The sequence below is a fragment of the Pipistrellus hanaki genome, assembly GCF_964339955.1.
Source record: "Pipistrellus hanaki genome assembly, chromosome: 5".
NCBI lineage: Eukaryota > Metazoa > Chordata > Mammalia > Chiroptera > Vespertilionidae > Pipistrellus > Pipistrellus hanaki.
Window position 1 is genome coordinate 69,859,768 of NC_140507.1, and position 20,333 is coordinate 69,880,100.

Sequence of the window (20,333 nt, forward strand, 5' to 3'; positions counted from 1 at the left end):
ACACAAACCTCTCCGCGTCAACAAAACCTGCTGCTGCCTCCACAGAGCCCTGGGACTGACAGGTGCGGCCGCCCCCCACCCCTCCGCCAGGACCCCCCCAAACCCTGAGCTGTATCCTCCCTGGAATCAGAGTTGAGGAGGCTGCCGGTTCTGGGCCTAAGCTAGGGAGGGGGCCCAGAAGGTACCCACCATCCCCACCCACCCTGAGCTGTGCGCCTCCTGCTGCGGCCTCGGCCTCCACCCCCTCCCGCCTCAGTCCTCACCCCCTCCTCCACTCCCAGGAGCGTACTATATGGAGGGGGGAGGTGGCCGGTCTCAGAGGAGAAGCAGGAAGGTGGTACTTCCCAGGATCCAGGCCTGAGTCATAGGCTGCCCCCTGTGGCCTCCAGCAGACAGGCTCGGAGGACACACGGGGAGGCGGCTCAGACAAAGCCTGCCGTCCCCGCTCCAGGCCTGAGGAGCCGCCTCGTGCAGGGCAGCTCCCGGCCCCGAGCTGCCTTTTCCTTTGAAAAAGGGGACGAAAGGCCTGTCTGCACGCTCCCATGTTTAGGGGCAAGAGGAGCAGCTTGAGGAAAAGAAGGAGCTTTTTGTCAGACATATTGGGATACCTCAAGAGAGAGGTGTGTAGCATTGGGGAGATAAAAGAGGTGTTTCCAAAGAGAAATTCGGGTGCATTTAATAGAGAAGTTGGGGTATTCTTCTCTCTAAAAATAGAGGCATTTGAGAAGTGTTGGGGATTCTAGGAGAGCAGACTACCCTCTTCCTCCCCCTCACAGGCCCTCAGCCCCCCAACTCCTCCAGCCCCAGGAGGCCAAATCTGGCACCACCTGGCTTTCCCCTGGGGAGACTGACTGCAGCTCCCCACCAAGAGGGCCCCTTAGTGTGCAGTGGGCTCACGCTCCTCGTGGTCATTCCCAAGTTTAATTACAAACAGATTCGAAATGTCCAGTGCAGGTCCATGCCCCCAAGACTGCCCCCCACTTCCACATCAGCGTGTGTCCCGGCCTGAGGACCCAAAGCACCTCGATTCTCCCTCAAAAACTGCGCGCCCATTTTTCAGGTGAAAACGCCGAGGTGGGCCAGAGCAGGACTCCAGCTCCATGCAGGGGACCTGGGAACCTTCCCCTCCCAGGAACATGAGCTGAAGTCCAGCCAGGAAAAGGGACTGTGTCTCCCTACCCCGCCAGGACCTCATCAGGACACCGAGGGGTGTGTTTTTTTGTTTTTGTTTTTTTTCATATATTTTCGTTAAAGGCGAGAAACGGTTCTGTCTTTGGTATGTACACCCTCACTCCAGGTAGAAGAGAAGAGGCAGGGGGCTCGGTGAGAGAGAGGGGGGTGTCTTGGGCCCCCCTCTCGTGGCATGGTTGACCTGGCCCAGCGAAGCGTGGGCTGGAGGAGAGGGATTCAAGGCCCACATGGAGGAAGGAGAGACGGCAGAGGTTCAGCCTGACCAGGGTCCAGAGAAAGGCTGTAAGGCCACAACAGGGACGTCTGGGGAGCAGGGACAGGAGCCCGGGTGGGAGCCATCGCCTGGAGGAGAGAGCGGAGAAGTCGAGGGTCAGCGGAGGCAGCAGCCAGAGACCCGGGTTCGCGTGTCAGGTGCTCCAAACCTCGGTGACACTGCAGTGAAGTAACCCAGCCAGGAGTCTCAGGCCCAGGGGCCCGGGTTCCAGTCCCAGCGCCTCCATTTTCTTGCAGGGTGCCCTAGGGGAGTGTCTTAATCTCCGTGCTGTTTCTTCTGCAAAATGAGAACGCTGATAGCAGCGCCTGCCTCAGAACCTCGTGGGAGATGTGGGGACGTGCGCACAGTCCTTAGACAAGGCAATGGCTGCATTAGCAACTATTGTAATTGCCACTGGCGTAATTTCTCAGGCCACAAACAACTCCGGGGACAGAAGGCAATCAGGTCGTACCCTGGCACATGCCCCAGAGCACTGCAGATCACTTGAGGTGTCTTACAGGCCCGCCCCCAACCCCCTAGGAACCCCGTCTCTGCCAGCAGCCAGGCTGTCTGGGGGCAGGGAGGAGACCGGCAATGGTGGGATGGAGGCAGGAAGGAGACCTTTGTCATGGGGAGAAAAGAGCAGCCCCACCTGGCCCAGAAGCTCCTCTGGCTCAGCCCTTGGGGAAATTCAGCAGATGCCTTCCCCTTCGGTCCCTCCCTCCCTCCCTGAGCCAAGCTCCAGCTCCCAGATCCTGGAATCCCCAGGCCCTGTCTCTCCCTCCTCCACAAAGGCAGCTCAGGTCACTCTACCCCTTATACCCCGGCTCAGCCATGCCCTCTCCTGCCTGGCCCACCCATGAGCTCCCCCCAGAGCCCTCCTCTCTCACCAGAGAGGTCCTGTATCTGCCTGGCCCTCCCCCACTCAAACCCTTCCTGTGGCTCCCCAGCAACCAAAACCGAACGGCCCAGGATGACCTTCTCATCTCACCACCCCTGACACTCCAGCCCGCAGGACCCAGCCCACACTGGTTCCCTCTTCCAGGGTAGCCAAATGCCGCCTCCTCCCGGAGATTTTTATCACCAGTTACACAGTCACCATAACCACTCAGCCCTCCCACTCCTGGGTACATAGACCCGCCCAAGGGCAATGAAGACACAGCCACACAAAAACCCGTACACGCATGTTCACCGTGGCCGATGACGAATGGATCCATACAACGGGGCCCATCCACACACTGAAATGTCAATCACGGACAGGAGGTAAGTACTGACACTCCCTACAACGTGGATGAGCCTCGAAGACATGACGCTCCGTGAGAGAAGCCAGACACACACAGCCACACAGGGTGAGTCCATTTATGTGACATGTCCAGAGCAGGAAGTGGGTTAGTATTTGTCAGGGGCTAGGGGAGGCGGTGGGGAGTGACTACTAAAGGGGGGGCGGGGGCAGGGCTTCTCTTGGGGGTGATAGAACGTTCTGGAATTAGACAGGGGAAAGTTGCACCACTCTGTGAAAATACTAAAAACTGCTGAGGTATCCACTGTCATGGGTGAACTGTGTGGCGTGTGGGTCCTTTCTCAGTTTTTAAAGTGAAGGGAAGTGTGGCGAGTGGGTGACGGCCAGAAGCCAGCAGGGCCACATACTCACCTGGCTCAGGGCTCCCGCTTGACCACACCTCGCAGGTGCAGCTCGCTCTCAGCCGCCACGATAGGCTGCCCGTTCTGCAGGTGATAGTCGATCAGGTGGCTGATGCTCTCAAACAGCACGTCCTTCGTCCGAACCTGTGGGGACAGAGGTCTCAGCATCAGCACAGCCAGAGAGCCAGCTGGGGCAAGCCCGACCTGCTGCCCTGGAACCCGCATTTTCCAGGCCTCCCCGTGGCTCTGCTGCACACTCCAGTGTGAGAATCACTAGATCCAAGGCTTACGGAGTTGGCCTCAGAATTCCAGAACTAGGTCTGGTTCTGGAGCCACACTTCCTAGCGGGTTGCCTAGTGGCCCCAGAATGTCCATGCCCTAACCCCTGGAACCTATGAGTGAGAATGCATTTGGAAAAGGCATCTTTGCAGATGTGATTAAGTGAAGGGTCTTGAGATGAACTCATCTTGGGTTACCTAGGAGTCCCCAAATCCAGTGACTTGTGTCCTTAAAAGAAGATCATAGCCTGGTTGGCATGCTTAGTGGTTAGAGCACATATGTCAAACACAAGGCCCGCGGGCCAAATCCAGCCCGCCAGGCCTTACAATGTGGCCCGCACCGCGCTGTCATCACTGCACTCCGCTGTCAGTTTATGACATTGTCAGTTTATGACTGTTCAGTAAACCATTCGGCCCGCGATTTAGGCTGGATTTTAGATTTTGGCCCCTTCTCTGATTGAGTTCGACACCCCTAGGTTAGAGCATCGGCCTGTGCACTGAAGGGTCTCAGGTTCGATTCCCAGTCAAGGGCACGTACCTGGGTTGCAGGTTCAATCCCCAGCCCCTGTTGGGGTACGTGCGAGTGGCAACTAATTAACGTGTCTCTCTCACAACAGCGTTTCTCTCTCTCTCTCTCTCTCTCTCTCTAAAAATCATTGGAAAAAGTATCCTAGGGTGAGGATTAACAAAACAAAGAGAGAGAGAACAACTTGGACACAGAAACACAAGAAAAACGTGTGAGAAGATGGGGGGCAGCGATCGCAGTGATATGTCAACAGGCCAGGGACTAGCCAGGATGGCGGGCGACCATGAGAAGCTGGGAGAGATCCTCTCTCATGAGCCTCAAAAGGAACCAGCCCTGCCAACACCTTGATCTCAGACTTCTGGCTCTAGAGCTGAGATAGAATAAATCCCTGTCGTTTTAATACACCCAGTCTGTGGTCATTTGTAGGGGAGCCCTCAGAAATGAATGCATCCCTGGAATCTCAGAGACACAGATCTGAAAATCAGAATCACCAAATCCAAAAGCCATCTGTGTCTTAGAATGAGAAAAATCTTAGCATCGCTCCATGCTAGACCTGGACGCAGCACAGAGACCCTGCCTGCCAGACCTTGCATGGGTAATGCTGGGCTCACTGAGCACATGTCACCCGGACCAGTGGTCACTAATCGGTGGTCGGCGGACCGCTGGTGGTGCATGAGGTCTGAAGGGTTTGCGACAGCTGACCTGGACATCAGGCTTAAATGCACATTTCCGGCCACACAACCACCTTCCACCTGCGTATGCCCTTTACAAACAGACAAGGAGTGAATGCAGACCGAGGGCAGTCCTGAGGATTCTCTGGACGGGTAAGAGCAGATGGTAAACTTTAAGGCTTTTAACGCCTCCAAGCACCTTCCAACCTGAGAAATAACCTATAAAGACCAAGGACCCTGGATGCTGGAAAATATTTCACAAACCCCAGAACTGCTTGTAAATTGGAGCACTTTTTTAAAATATGTTTTTATTGATTTTAGAGAGGGAGAAGGAGAGAGAGAAACATCAATCCATTGCCTCCTGCACACACCCCAACCTGGGATTGCACCTGAAACCCAGGTTGCCCTTGACCAGGAATCGAACCGGTGACCCTTTGGTGCATGGGATGATGCTCAAACCAACTGAGCCACACTGGAACATGTTTTGTAACAACTAAAATGCTTTAGGAACTGTAAAAGACCAACTCTCATTGACTCAACGCAGCTGTTAGCTGCATCACCATTTCATGAGCCATGATGGGGGAAGGAGAACATGAATAATCAAATAATAATGCTGTTCAGCTGAAACCGGTTTGGCTCAGTGGAGAGCGTCAGCCTGCAGACTGAAAGGTCCCAGGTTCGATTCTGGTCAAGGGCATGTACCTTGGTTGTGGACACATCCCTGGTGGGGGGTATGCAGGAGGCAGCTGATCGATGTTTCTAACTCTCTATTCCTCTCTGTAGAAAATCAATAAAATATATACTTTTAAAAATAATGCTGTTCAAAGATGCAACTGAAGGGTAAAAAAAAAAATAATTCAGGCCCTAACCAGTGTGGCTCAGTTGACTGAAAGGTCCCAGGTTCAATTCCCGGTCAGGGCACATGCCAGGTTGGGGACTCCACCCCAGTCAGAGTTGCATGCGGAAGCAGCCGATCAATGTTTCTCTCTCTCCCTTTCTCTCTCTTAAAAAAAAAAATCAATAAAAATATTTTTAAAACACAAATTTATTATCAAAAAAGGGGACATTTAAAAAAAATTCAGACCTCAGAAACATCAAAATGAGAGGAAAGAAAAGTGTGCATTCAGAGGGTTGAAGCATTCAGTAACTTCAAACCTTAAGACCCTTGTAAACTGAAACCTGCTTTGGAACCCTAAAATACACTAGGAACTGAATATGTCGTATTTATCAAAGACATCACTATTTGTAAGATGCATTAGTGATAATAGGATATGAAAAAAAGTGCAGCCGAAACTGGTTTGGCTCAGTGGATAGACTGTTGGTCTGCAAACTGAAAGGTCCCAGGTTCGATTCCGGTCAAGGCATGTACATTGGCTGCAGGCACATCCCTGGTAGGAGGTGTGTGGGAGGCAGCTGATGGATGTTTCTCTCTCATCAATGTTTCTAACTCTCTATCCCTCTCCCTTCCTCTCTGTAAGTGAACAGAATTTTTTTTAAAATGCATCTTACAATTGTTGGAATATATTTTGTAAACCCTGAAAGGCCTTGAAATTGGAAAAGATTTTGTAACCTCATAATGCCTTACAGACCAAGAAATACTCTGAAAATCCAAACATTCTTAAACTGGAAAATAGTTTGTAATTCTAAAGTACCTGGTAAACAGAACAGAATCTGTAAACATAAAGGGCTTTGTAATCCGAAAAAATACTTGGTTAAACCTAACGGGTGCTAAGAAGATGGGCGCCCCTTCCCCCCTCACCCCACACTCCCCCACCCCCCTCCGCCAGCCCTCCCGGGGCTGGCCCTGCATCCCAGCCAGAAGCCCAGCTCCCAGATGCCGGCCGGCCACGCCCCACCCGCCCCTGAGCGTCCCAAACCCGGCTCAGCCGCCGGCCCTGGCCTCCCCACCCCTCGTCCCGCACCAGCCCCGGTTCCGCCCCGCGCCCCTTACCACGCCCTCGGGGTCCACCAGGAGCAGGTGCTTGGGCTGCCCGGCGTGCATGCCGGTGAGCACGTACTGCCCCGGGTTGGTGACGCTGTCCCGCACCAGGAAGTCGCCGTCGGCTCGCAGCAGTTTCTCCGCCGCCCGACGGCTCATCTGGCCGTGGTACCAGGGCTCCTGCCGCAGCTGCTCCTCCGTGGGGGCGATGGGGGCCCTGCGGGTGGGGGGGCTGGGCCACTGGTCCTCCACGGGAAGGGCGGCTGCCGCGCCCGCGGCCACGGAGCACTCGTGCAGCTTCAGCGCGTCCTCGAAGGGCCCTGCGGGCAAGGACGGGGCGCGGGAGGCAGGGGGTGGGCAGCTGTCTCCTTCGGGAAGGCAGGGCGCTGGACAGGAGGAAGGACCCACCCTCGGGTCCCAGGTGACATGGATAGAGCACCTACTGTGCATCAGACCTGCACTAAGCCCACCACAGGGGGCCATTGGCTGTGCACTGTGTGCGGGCCAAGCGTGTGCTCGTCTGTGTGCTGTGCACTCAGAGTGCGCTGTGTGTGTTGTATGCTGTGTGTGTGTGTGCAGAGTGTATACTGTGCTGAGTGTGCTGTATGCAGTGTGCTGTGCACTCAGTGTGCACTGTGTGTGTTGTGTGCTCTGTATGTGTGTGCAGTGTGAGTGCTGAGGGTGTGCTGTGCTGAGGGTGTGCTGTATGCTGTGTACTCAGTGTGCACTGTGTGTGTTGTGTGCTCTCTGTGTGTGTGCAGTGTGAGTGCTGAGTGTGTGCTGTGCTGAGGGTGTGCTGTGCACTCAGTGTGCACTGTGTGTGTTGTGTATTCTGTGTGTGTGTGCAGTGTGTGTGCTGAGTGTGTGCTGGTCTGTGTGATGTGCACTCAGCGTGTGTTGTGTGCTCTGTGTGTGTGCAGTATATGTGCTGAGTGTGTGCTGGTCTGTGTGCTGTGCACTCAGTGTGCACTGTGTGTGTTGTGTGCTGTGTGTGTGTGTGTGTGTGTGTGCGCAGTATGTGCTGTGCTGAGTGTGTGCTGTATGCTATGTGCTGTGCACTCAGTGTGCACTGTGTGTGTTGTGTATTCTGTGTGTGTGTGCTGAGTGTGTGCTGGTCTGTGTGATGTGCACTCAGTGTGTGTTGTGTGCTCTGTGTGTGTGTGCTGAGTGTGTGCTGGTCTGTGTGCTGTGCACTCAGTGTGTGTTGTGTGCTCTGTGTGTGTGTGCTGAGTGTGTGCTGGTCTGTGTGCTGTGCACTCAGTGTACACTGAATGTGTTGTATGTTCTATGTGTGTGTGCAGTGTGTGTGCTGAGGATGTGCTGTACGCTGTGTGTGCTGGTCTGTGTGCTGTGCACTCAGTGTGCACTGTGTGTGTTGTGTGCTCTGTGTGTGTGTGCTGAGTGTGTACTGTATGCCGTGTGCTGAGTGTGCTGTGTGCACTGTGTGTGCTGATGGGAGCCTGGCAAGAAGCATCTCTTTCTCCACAGGGGGTGCTGGACTCTGGTGTCCAGAGGGGACAGCCTGCCTCACAAGGAGCTCACACCCAGCTCCTCCTCCCCCGTCAGAGGGCGAGTCCTGAGGAGCCGTGGGGCCAGGCTCTCAGGCCGGTGTGGCACACCGCGGTCTCAGGAGATCCACCACAGTCTTTGGTGCAATAAGATGGCCAGTTGTCAGGTGGCCGGGAGCGGGCTTTGCAAACATTGTGAAGAAAGAATTTCCAGCTGGCTTGGGAGGTGCTCAAGGAACGCCAACTACGGGGTGCCCTAAGGGAGGGGACTCTCTGCCCGGCCAACATGGGGACCACACCTCCCACGGGGCTGTGGAAGAGGAGGGAATCGTGTGGGAGATAAGAAGGGCATTCTGAACACAAGCCTCCCTCAGGCAGAAGGAAGGAACAAGCTCTACCATCAACTACCAGGACCTGGCTTAGACTCCCTCAGGGGACTAGGGGTCCCCCAGAGAGCAGACAGCGCCTCCCCCCTCAGGCTGGGATTCCCATCAGAATGGCGTGGGGCCTCCTCCCTCCCTCAGACCATGGCGTCACCTGAGGATGGAGCTCAAATCCCTCCTCAGACCCAATCGTAGGGAGCAAGGCCTCCCCCAACAGACTGAAGAGTCCTCCCCCATCACACTAGCCACTCTTTCTAGGTATATGAACGCGTCCCCTCCCGTCAGACTGGGGACCCCCATAAAGAGGAAGCTGTGTTACCCCCAAGAGACTGGGCCTCACCGAGCGAGGGGGAGGCTCAGACGCCCCGTCAGACTAGGGGGTCCCCTAGGAAACAGACTTCCCACCCCACCAACATCAACTTGGGAAGCCCCAGGGGGAGAAGTCCCCAGGGGAGGAGGCTGAGCCTGTCCCCTAAGGCCTTCCCCCTCCGAACGGCGTGTCCCCACGTACGCATGTCAAACAGGTCCTTCTTGGGGCTGTCCTCGGGCTGCGGAGGCTCGGAGGCGTCCAGCCCCTGCGTGTTGACGTACAGGTGGTCCTCATAGTCTCGGGGCCCCTGGGCATCTGCCTGCACGTAGCCATCCCCTGGCGGGGCTGGGGAGGAGAGAGGGGGTGGTGAGGGCAGCTCCTGGAGCCAGGGGAACACTGAGGCCCTAGGGTGCAGAGGGGGGCAGGGCTGGACCCAACCAGGGAGCCCCACACACACACACCCATCTCACTCCAAGAAGGAAGCCTCATGCCCATTTGAGCAGCACCATCAAGAGCAAAAAAAGCCAAAAACCGGTTTGGCTCAATGGATAGAGCGTCGGCTTGGGGACTGAAGGGACCCGGGTTCGATTCCGGTCAAGGGCATGTACCTTGGTTGTGGGCACATCCCCAGTAGGGGGTGTGCAAGAGGCAGCTGATCGATGACTCTCTCTCATCGATGTTTCTAACTCTCTATCTCTCTCCCTTCCTCTCTGTACAAAATCAATAAAATATATATATTAAAAAAAAAAAAAAAAAAGAGAGAGCAAAAAAAAAACAACCCCAAAGACACCCAATCAGGGGTGGTGGGGCACCAGAGGTCCATGCTCCGGTGGAACAGCCAGAGGGAACAGCCACCCACCCAGCCTGCCCCCACCTGCCAGGCAGGAAAGGGGCCCAGGGAGCCAGAGCTTTCCAGTTTCAAAAGAAGCCGGAAATCTAAGTGAAAAAAAGAAAAAGAAACGGTGCTGTCAAATCTCACAAGAGCTTGTGGAGTGAATACAGTCTCGCAAGTGAAAGTGAAGTGATGCAGATGGGAGAGTCTGTGAAGGGGCATCCGGTGGGGGAGGGGCTGGGCCACTCCTAAGGCCTAAGGCAGGGGTCTTCAAACTACGGCCCGCGGGCCACATGCGGCCCGCAGAGGAGTCTGATCCGGCCCGCCAGGTTTTTTGGGCAGTGAGCGCAGCCGAGGTGTTACAGTAGGAATTAGTAGTTCATATAGACCGGCCCTCCAGCTCTCTGAGGGACCGTGATCTGGCCCCCACTTTAAAAAGTTTGAGGACCCCTGGCCTAAGGGCATCCATCCATCCTACCTGAGGGGCCCAGCTCCCAGTGCAGGCCGTGGGTGTCCCTTCGAGGAGGAGATGCTCCCTGAAAAAGAAAGTGAGGGTTTCTCCTGCAATACGCAAGCCCCTCTTCCAGGATTCCCACCTAACCTGCCTGAAGCACTGGGGACATGAGTCAGAGGGGAAGCTCAGCTCACACCCTCTAACCTTCCCCCAAGCCCCGGCTCCCCAGCTGCCGGTGCCCACCAGGCCCAGCTTTGCACCCACTGCCCACCTCTGCTACAGCTTCCTAAGGCCGTCTCCACTCCGGAAGGTGGTCTGCATGCCACCCACCCTCCTGCCACCCAGCACGCTCTCTTCTCTCCTTCCCTGCACTGCTCTCCTGGGCGACTCCTATGCACCCGTCAGAGCCCTGCCCAAACACTGCCCCCTCAGGAAAGTGCCTGACCACAGACAAGTCAGTCTCCCTTTGTACATTCCTGTTGCCTTCTCTGTAAGCCCTCTGCACAGCCCTGATTGAATCACTGATACAATCATTTGCTCCCTGTCTGAGTGTATACATCTGAAGGGTCTAGAACAGGACGGAGCAGATTTGTGCAGTTTGGGGAAGGAGGGAAGGGTAGGGGGCCTGAGAGACCTTCCTCTAGGATCGAGAACAGGAGCAGCCGAAACCGGTTTGGCTCAGTGGATAGAGCATCGGCCTGCGGACTGAAAGGTCCCAGGTTCGACTCCGGTCAAAGGGCATGTACCTTGGTTGCAAGCACATCCCGGCGGGGTGTGTGTGTGTGTGTGTGTGTGTGTGTGTGTGTAAGAGGCAGCTAATCGATGTTTCTCTCTCATCGATGTTTCTAACTCTCTATCCCCCTCTTTCTCTCTGAAAAAAAATCAATAAAATATATTTTAAAAAAAGAAAGAAAGAACAGGAACAGAAGGAAAAGCTAGGGACAAGGCCCAAAGAGTCAGTACGTGGGGACAGCTGCCACCATCCCTCCCCCAGGAGCCCACAGGCGCTGACCTGGCTGAGAGCTCCCAGGGCCCCGAGGGCACAGGGCTGTGTCAGGGTGAGCCTGGAGTCCACCAGCCCACCCAGGGGCGGCTCCTTCCCTGGGATGCTGTTGTAGTAATTGTGTTCCATGTCCTCCTCGTCCCCCCAGGCCGACTCCTCCATCCCGGTCAGCCTGGAGACAGACAGCAAACAGGCGCATAGGCAGGGGCCCCGGCGCACAGGGCACAAGGACCGGGGACGCCAAGGCGCCAAGGCCTTCGGGCTTGGGCTCTGAAGGGCGGGTGGGAAAAGCCAGGCCCAAGGGGACTCCGGTCACACCTCCCATCCGCTGAGCTTTTGCCCAGGAAACGCTTGCTGGGTGCTATCTCCTCCCTCTTTCGTACAATGGGACACGGCTCAGCTACAGCAGGTCCTCAGCAAAGGTGGTCTCCATGTCTTCCTGTCCGCTTCTGGCCTGGCCAGGCAGCCAGGACACATCAGACTTGCACCCAGAACCGGGATGCCTGCTGTGAGTTATGGCAAGACACCCTCGGCATTTAAAATGCCCTCACCGCCCTAACCGGTTTGGCTCAGTGGATAGAGCGTCGACCTGCGGACCAAGGTGTCCAAGGTTCGATTCCGGTCAAGGGCATGTACCTTGGTTGCAGGCACATCCCCAGTAGGGGGGCATGCAGGAGGCAGCTGATCCAGTGTTTCTCTCTCATTGGTGTTTCTAACTCTCCCTCTCCCTTCCTCTCTGTAAAAAAAAAAATCAATAAAAAATATTTAAAAATAAAAAAATAAAAATAAAACACCCTCACCATCTGGCCCTGTGGTGGCCCCTGTAGAAATGTATCCCACCAGTGCTCGTTCAAGTAAGCATGGTTCCTAAGAGCAGAATGGGGGCGACCACTGCCTGCCCCTCAACCAGGCACCAAGAGCAGGTTCCAGCTCGGGCAGCAGAGCAGGGCTGTGCGGCCTGTGGAGGCAGAAGCAGCTCCAGGTGCCCAGCAACAGCAGGTGTGACGCCAGGCACGTGGGACAGATGTGCCAACCCATAAGAAAGGCGAAGGGCCATCGCATCCCGGGGAAGGCCTCGCGCTGCACTGTGAATTCCTCTTCCTTAGTGTACGCCAGTGGTCGGCAAACTCATTAGTCAACAGAGCCAAATACCAACAGTACAACAATTGACATTTCTTTTGAGAGCCAAATTTTTTTAAACGTAGACTTCTTCTAACGCCACTTCTTCAAAACAGACTCGCCCAGGCCGTGGTATTTTGTGGAAGAGCCACACTCAAGAGGCCAAAGAGCCGCATGTGGCTCGCGAGCCGTCGTGTGCCGACCACTGGCATACACTGTATGCTTATTTGAATTTCCAACAATTAATAGGTACTTACGTAGCTGAGAACAGGGGGTCAGCCCAGGAGCCATAAAACATTTAAATGGTTAAAAAAAAAACATCTGGCCGAAACCGGTTTGGCTCAGTGGATAGAGCGTAGGCCTATGGACTGAAAGGTCCCAGGTTCGATTCCGGTCAAGGGCATATACCTTGGTTGCGGGCACATCCCTAGTAGGGGGTGTGCAGGAGGCAGCTGATCGATGTTTCTCTCTCATCGATGTTTCTTTTTTTCTTTTTCTTTTTTAAATATATTTTATTGATTTTGTACAGAGAGGAAAGGAGAGAGGTAGAGAGTTAGAAACATCAATGAGAGAGAGTCATCGATCAGCTGCCTCTTGCATACCCCCTACTGGGGATATGCCCACAACCAAGGTACATGCCCTTGACCGGAATTGAACCCGGGACCTTCCAGTCCCCAAGCTGACGCTCTATCCATTGAGCCAAACCGGTTTCGGCTCTCATCGATGTTTCTAACTCTCCAACTCTCTCCCTTCCTCTCTGTAAAAAATCAATAAAATATATTTAAAAAAAAAAAAAAAAAAAAAAAAAAAGAAAGAAAGAAAGAAAGGAAAGAAAACATCCGAGAACAATATTTGGCGGCGTGGTGAAAGTTCACGAAATTCAGATCTTGGTGTTTGTAAACAGTTTTGCTGGCACGCAGCCCATCCATGGCTTTATTCCCCTCCACAGCTGCTTCCACAGACAACAGCCAAGACGCTGACAGTATTGACTGTCTGGGCCTCTGCAGAAGCGCTGACCGCCCCTGTCGGCACTAATGACAACAATGACGGCGGCACTGACTGGCTCCCAAGCCCTCACTTCAGCCCGGGGAGCCGGGCCGCCTTTATCTGGGTTGGGGAAGGGGATCTGGTGATGAGCTTGCAGGGAGCACGGGGGGGGGGGGGACAGAGCAGACCCGAGCCCAGGAGGAGCAGGCGGGGGCTGGTACCTTTCAGGGGGGACGACCACCTTGGGGGGGCTGTGCAGGTACTGTTTGAAGCGCAGCTCGAAGGCTTGGCCCACAGTGCTGATGACGCTCTGGGCGAGGCCCTCGCAGCACTCCAGGATGTGGCAGGCTGGGGGGGGGGGTCGTTTGTGACAGCATCAGTGTGGCCTGGCAGCTGACTCGGTCTACCCCGGGCCCTCCCCCCCACCACCACACCCACGGGCCCTCACCTCTCTGGTTGATGGGGTCCTTGGCGACATAGGCCACATAATCTGTCATGTCCTGGGGAGAGAGGGCGTGGGTGAGGGGGGCCCACTGACCAGGATTCCTGGCTGCCCACCTCCAGCAATGCAGGGGACCGAGGAGGCCAAGTCCACCCGCCCGGCCCCTTACCGTGTCGCCGCCCGACGCGAAGGAGATGGACTGCATGTGGTGGTTGGCGATGATCTGCCAGAGAGACACACGTGGTCACGGGCTGTCCTGAGGCCAGGGACCTGAGGCTCGGGAGGGCACTAGACCAGGGCCACAGGAAGGGGACTGGGAGGGCAGGGACACCCAGGCACATCCAGACACACAGACACACACGGGTACACACTCGGTGCCTGGAGCACCCTCGGTGGTGACAACCGTGGGGCTCTGTGAGGGCGGCGGCTGCATCCCTCCTGGGCTCCAGGCTGGGGCCTCAGCTCACCTCCAGGTGAACATGTCACAGGAGCCCTGCACCAACCATCCCGCCGGCCTTCACCTCATGTGAGTCCCCAGCGCCTGCCCTTCTGGGGCTGAGGACAGGCCACATGGCCCTCACCTGGCGAGTGGCCCTCACCTGGCGAGTGGCAGGCACGGAGAGGTTGAGGCCATCGGTAGAGATGCTGATGGCAATGCTCATGCCCGCGAAGCGCAGGTTGCTCTTGCCCAGGATGGAGGCCAGCGCCTTGTTGGGGGCCTGAGGAGGCAAAGGGCCACAGGGTGGGGGACCTGAGAGAGTAGAGAGCCGTAGGGTGGGGGGTTTGGAGGAGCAACACAGGATTACAGAGTGGGGAGGCCTGGCCGGGAGCAGCGGGCAGGACAGGGCTGCAGGGTGGGAGGCCCCGGCTCTCAGTGGGGGCTGCAGAGGGGATCTAGCTGGGCAGGGTCCGGGCATGGCCTTGACGTCGCCTCCAGCCCACTCGGAGACCACAAGCCCCTCACCAACCTTCTTCTTCCAGGAGCCCCGGACTCCGGGCACAGCCTCATGGAGGCGGTTGATGGCCTCCCTGTGGGGAGACGGGAGGGGAGCTTAGAGATCTTTGGGGAGAGGGATCTGGGGAGGGGCAGGAGCTCAGAGAAGGGTAGGGGTCAGAGGGCAATGGGCTGAAAAAAGGGGTGCAATGGACCCTGAGATGAGGAGGGGCTCAGAGGAGGGAGGGGATGAGAGAGGCAGGGGTGCTAGGGTATCTGGGGAGAAAAGGAAGGGCCAGAGGCATGAGGTGGGTTCCCAGATACCCCCCTCAGCTGCTTCTCTTTGCGGGGATCAGATTCAACACAACCCCGGAACTTAGACCCCAACTTCTGTGTGGCCACAGGCATTGAGGGGATGACCTCTGATAGGAGCGGAGCCAATGAAACCAGCTTCCTGGACCCCTAACGCCATCCCACTTCGTCTGGAAGGCTCACCTGGTGACCTGGGTGCGAGTGTTGAAGTCCAGGGATCGCATGGAGCGTAGCACCTCAATGCAGCCCATGTACTAAGGGAAGAAAGAACGGGGTGAACTGGTGGAGCCCACAGGGCCAGCGGAGGAGCCTAGCTGGGGCTGAGAGATGAGCTCTCCACCTCCCCTGCACCTGCTGGATTCCAGTCCTTCCTTCTGTCCTTGACAATGTCCAGCCTCAGGGTCTTAGCACCTGCTGTTCCTTCCCATCTATTTTCATACTGATTCCTCCCAACCTCCAGACTCAGCGTCACCTCCTCAGAGCCGGCTGCCTGGCTCTGCATAATTTGTTCCACAGAATCTGGTTGATTCCTCCAAGCTTATTCTGTTCAGCCCTAGCTGGTTTGGCTCAGTGGATAGAGCATCAGCCTCCAAACTGAGAGGTCCCGGGCTCAATTGCAGTCAAGGGCACATGTGTGGGTTTCAGGCTCAATCCCCAGTAGAGGGCATACAAGAGGCAGCCAATCAGTAATTCTCTCATTGTAGTTTCTACCTCTTTCCCTCTCTTCCTTCCTCTCTGAAACCAATGAAAATATCTATAATAATAAAAGGGCAATATGCTAATTAGACTGGATGTCATTCCAGATGTCCATCCGGAGGAAGCCAGGACTGGAGAGAAGCCGGGGTCCCAGGTGCCTGCCGGCAGCTGGAGGGAAGCCCTGTGGGTGCCAGTTGGAAGCTGGTGCCAACAGCGGGGGAAGGAAGGCCTACTCTTGCATGAATTTCATACATCGGGCCTCTAGTATTTAAAACAAGTAAATAAATAAACTGTCTGTTCAATCTCTTTCAGTTCCACTAGAACGCAAGCCCAGGAGGACCAGGATGGCTGTCATTTTGCCCACTTTGCGCCCCAGAGCCCAGCCCAGGGCCTGCAAGCAGCCAGGATGGAGACCGTCTGGCCCATGAAGCACAAAGCACTGACTATCTGTGATCCATTACAGAAAAGCGTGATCTTGCCCAGGTCACCATTCCATGGAAAGGTAATTCAGGATCTCCGAGAGAAAATGCTGAGGGACAGAGGAGGTGGAAACGACCAGCAGAGTTCCCAGGCAGCTTCTCCTGCTGCCAAGGGTGGGGGCATGAGCAACAGAAGATGGCTATGACCATCCCCCCAAATGCTAGGCTGCTGGAGGGTAACTGGTACAATTGGAGAGCGTACAAGTGGCAGCATCACAAGATCCCATTGGCATGAAATGTCCAGAAAAGGCAAATCCACAAAGACAGAGAGTGGGTCTGTGGTTGCCAGGAGCTGGAAGGGGTGAATGATAGGGGTGACTGTTCATGGAGACGGGGCTTCCTATTGGGGTGATGGAATGTTCTGGAACCAGATAGTAGTGATGGTTGCATAACCCTGTGAATGTACCAAATGCCCCAGAATTGTACACTTTAGGATGATTAATGATTACATTTGTTATGTGAATTTTACCTCAATTTTTAAGGTAAACTATGGTGATGGAAGCTGGGATAATGGGAGTGCTGTGAGTGGTGCCAGCGAGGAGAGCACCAGGCAGCTGCCCAGCTCAGTGTGGGCACCATGCGCCTGAGACTTGCTTACACACTGTACTATATGTATGTTGTCCCTCAATTTTAAAGTCTACCAAGGAAAAAAGTACATCCCCAGAGATACTTATTAATTACTAGTGGCCTGCTGCATGGGTTCCTGTACACTGAAAAGAAATTAATTGAAAGAAAGATTCATGCGGGAATTAGATTACTGCAAAAAATTACATGTCTAGCCCTAGCTGATTTGGCTCAGTGGATAGAGTGTCGGCCTGTGGACTGAAGGGTCCCAGGTTTGATTCCAGTCAAGAGCACATGCCTGGATTGCAGGCTTGATCCCCAGCAGGGGGTGTGCAGGAGGCAGCTGATCAATGATTCTCTCTTACTATTGATGTTTCTATCTCTCTCTCTCCCTCTTCCTTTGAAATCAATAAAAATATATTTTTTTAAAAAAATAATTGGTTTATAAAAAAAATTACATGCTGCCGAAACCAGTTTGGCTCAGTGGATAGAGCGTCAGCCTGCGGACTGAAAGGTCCCAGATTCGATTCCAGTCAAGGGCATGTATCTTGGTTACAGGCACATCCCCAGTAGGGGGTGTGCAGGAGGCAGCTGATCGATGTTTCTCAACGATGTTTCTAGCTCTCTATCCCTCTCCCTTCCTCTCTGTAAAAAATCAATTAAAATATATTTTTTAAAAATTACATGCCAAAATAGTATATATATATATATATTATAGTATTATAAAATTAAAATGCAAACTATTTTAATATCACTATTTATCCTTTATAATAGAAGTGTCTGAGATGAAAGAAAATTAGTAAAATGTATATAAAAATAGTATATAAATTAATTAATAAATAAACAGTATTCTGTCGACAATGACGATGCTTTCTTTCAGCTTCAGAGGTATGTTGTGCCAATAGTGGGTCTTCAGATACATTCTGGTGTCGCCTGTGATTGGTGCCAGTGAGAGTTTTATATGTATCGTGCATGCCAAGTCAACATTTATTTTTAAATTGCCAGTGCAGGTCATATATACCAGTCGGTCTGACGGACAGACGGTAGGCCACTTAGCCTTTTATATATACAGATGGATAAAGGAATCAAATGGTAACTTTACCAGGGAGAAAGGTCACCTTAGCCTGGGACCACATAACAAAGCACCACAAACTGGACAGCTTAAAACAACAGGGATGTATTCTCTCTCATTCTGGAAGCCAGGCGTCCAAAGTCGAGGCCTTGAGCAGGCTGAGCTCCAGCTGAAGAATCCAGGGAGGGCCATTCCTTGTCTACTCCAGCTTCCTATGATGGTGGCCAGCAGTCCTTGATTTGCAGACACATCAGCCCAGTGGTTGCCTCCATCTTCCCATGGCCTTCTCCCTGCATAGCTACGTCCAAGTTCCCCTCTTCTTATAAGGACGCCGGTCATATGAGATTTAGGGTCCCTAATATCGTATACCCCCATCTCAACCTGATATCATATGCAAAGACTCTATTTCCAAATCAATTCACATTCTGAGGTTTTAGTAGACATGAACTTTTTGGGGACACCATTCTCCCCAGGACACTAAGTGATCACAGTTCCCAGTGTGAGTGTTGGGCCACAAGGGCACCCCAGCCTCCCGATTCGAAACACTAAGGAGATACAGCATGCCCCTCTGCTTCCTGCCCCGGATGCACAGCCTGAGCAAACGCCAGTCTGAAGCCAAATAGTGTGCACTGGTCAAAAGCTGGGACGCCCCTAGCGTTTCTCACGTTGACGTCAGGCCATATTCTTTTCGTGGTGTTGTCCAGATTTTCCTCTTCTCATCAAGACACCTGTCATTGCATTAGAGCCAGCCCACTCCAGGATGACCTCGTTTTAACCTGATTACATCTACAAAGACCCTGTTTCTAAACACGGCCACGTCCGCAGGTCCAATGGACATGAATTTGGGAAGGACGCTATTCAATCTGTTCCGGAGGAGGAGGGGGACTTGGGTAAAGGCACCAAACGTACAACTGAATGCAAACATCACTTTTTGGGATGCTGGTACCGAAAAGCCAGCAGAGATGTGAATTCTGCCCAGTGGTCACTGACGCTCTGGGATACCTGATAGATAGCGTTTGTACGTGTAAAGATGAACTGTGGGTGTGCAGGAGGCCAGGGGGAAGCATTGACCAGCGAGTGTCATGCACACTGGCACCTGTGGCTCACCAGGGACAGATAAACTGCGCCTAGAGAACGTAACATTGTAACAGTCACAGGAGCAGGTGCACAGGCGATCCATTCATCCAACGTTTCCGTATGTTTGAAAGGTTCATAATAAAATAAAATGAAAACTGGGATAAAGACCCATTCCTCTGCCGCACCACATTCTCAGTCCCCAGGCTCACGGGTCGAATCCTGAGGTCTGGACGGGCGCCGTCCCTTCCCTGCGCTCCCTACCTCAGGCCAAGGTCGCAGCGGGTTCCGATCCTGTTGTCTACGAAGGAGCTTTTCATGGGGGTCTGGGTAGCAGAATGCCCCCTTCTAGTCCTCTGGGTCCAGAATCTCCCGCCCGACCCGAATGGAGGGGAGGGATGGGAGGGAGAAATGTTCGATCTGCGCATGCGTGTCCCCCACCCACCTGCGGTCCTCCGCCCGCCTCTCCGCACGTGATGCCGTGGGAACCCCGACCCCAGCGCCTCCCGGCGGGGGGCGCCCGGCGGGGATCGGGCTGGCGATGGGGGCCTGGAGCGGTGGGGAGAGGAGGAAGGACGGAGAGGAGATGCCTGGCCCTCGGGTCCAGGGTGTCCGGGAGAAAGAAGTGGGGGAGGGGAGCCCCAGCCCCCGGGTGGAAGTGTCGGAGGACGACATCCCCGCAGACCGGGCCGGCGCACTCACCCGCACGATGTAGGAGACCCCGGGGCCCAGGACCCTGGCGTCCGGGTGCAGCCAGCCGTGCGCCGGCTTGTGGATGAAGCTTCCTTTGCGGATCCACTCGTCGGCGGCGGCCGCGTCCGGGGCCCCCGCCGCCGTCCCCCGCGCGCCCCGCGCCCCCCGCGCCCCCGCGGCCCGGCAGCGGCTGAGCGTCGGCAGCGGGCAGGGCGCGGCGCAGCGCGGCTCGCAGGCGCCCAGCACCGCGGCCGCCAGCGCGGGGACCCCGGCCGGGCCGGCGGGCTCCGCCTGGGCATCCGCGCCCCCGGCCGCGCCCGCGCCCCCCGCCGCCCGCGCCGCCGCCGCCGGGCCGCGGCCCAGGAAGCCGGCCGGCGCGGCGAACTTCCACTGCGGCATGCGCGGCAGCAGCGCGCAGAAGGTGGTGGGCGCCTCGGGCTCCGGGGCCGCGGGGGGCGCGGGGGGCGCGCGCCCGCCGGGACCCTGCGTCATGGCCGCGGCCGCCGGACCCAGCCCGCCCGGGCGCTGAGCCTGCCGCGGAGGAGGCCCGCTCTCCGCCGCCCGCTCCCTCCCCGCCCCCGGCCCGGTGATGTCATCCGCCCGGCCCAGCGCGCAGCCGCCGGGGGCTGCGCCCCTGGGACCCCGGCCCTCGGCGCCGCGGCGCCCGGCGGGGGGCGGCTGGGTGGGGAAACTGAGGCCCGCCGCGTGCCAGGCGCTAACTTCAACCTGGCAGTCAGGGAGGGAGATGTTTCCAATCCAGGACCCACCCGGGCATGGATCCCCTCCTTTGCCCCCAACCCGTAGACCCAAGTTCCTAGGACAGAAGTGGGGGAGACTTAGAAATCACCTCCCTTGTTGACTGATGGGGAAACCGGGGCCCAGAGAGGAGCGAAGGCGCGGGGAGAGCATGGCCACTGTTCCAGCTGGAAGGTGCTCGAACACGGGACCCGAGGCCCAGAGAGGGAGGGGGTC

At 55.6% G+C, this 20,333-nt stretch overlaps 1 protein-coding gene across 1 annotated transcript; it reads right to left on the minus strand.

Moving 5' to 3' along the window:
• Positions 1-902: 902 nt before the first annotated feature.
• SHC2 (SHC adaptor protein 2) lies at positions 903-19,909 on the minus strand. Its single transcript, XM_084886398.1, has 13 exons — positions 19,371-19,909; positions 14,967-15,037; positions 14,506-14,566; positions 14,137-14,256; positions 13,707-13,760; positions 13,544-13,595; positions 13,317-13,443; positions 10,999-11,161; positions 10,011-10,068; positions 8,902-9,045; positions 6,512-6,819; positions 3,096-3,229; positions 903-1,533 (listed from the first exon to the last, which is right to left on the minus strand). Exons 1-12 carry the CDS (start codon positions 19,851-19,853, stop codon positions 3,101-3,103), a joined length of 1,770 nt encoding a protein of 589 aa, XP_084742524.1. The 5' UTR covers positions 19,854-19,909; the 3' UTR covers positions 903-1,533; positions 3,096-3,100.
• Between the last annotated feature and the right edge of the window lie 424 nt (positions 19,910-20,333).

What these genes read in the sequence shown, in the direction of transcription:
- SHC2 (XM_084886398.1), bottom strand. Translation starts at nt 19,853, where the DNA reads ATGACGCAGGGTCCCGGCGGGCGCGCGCCCCCCGCGCCCCCCGCGGCC. An exon ending in ACTCGCACCCAGGTCACCAG is followed by an intron (nt 14,567 to 14,966) that starts GTGAGCCTTCCA and finishes GTCTCCCCACAG; the next exon opens with GGAGGCCATCAACCGCCTCC. An exon ending in CTGGGAGCTGGGCCCCTCAG is followed by an intron (nt 9,046 to 10,010) that starts GTAGGATGGATG and finishes TCTCCTCCCCAG; the next exon opens with CCCCGCCAGGGGATGGCTAC.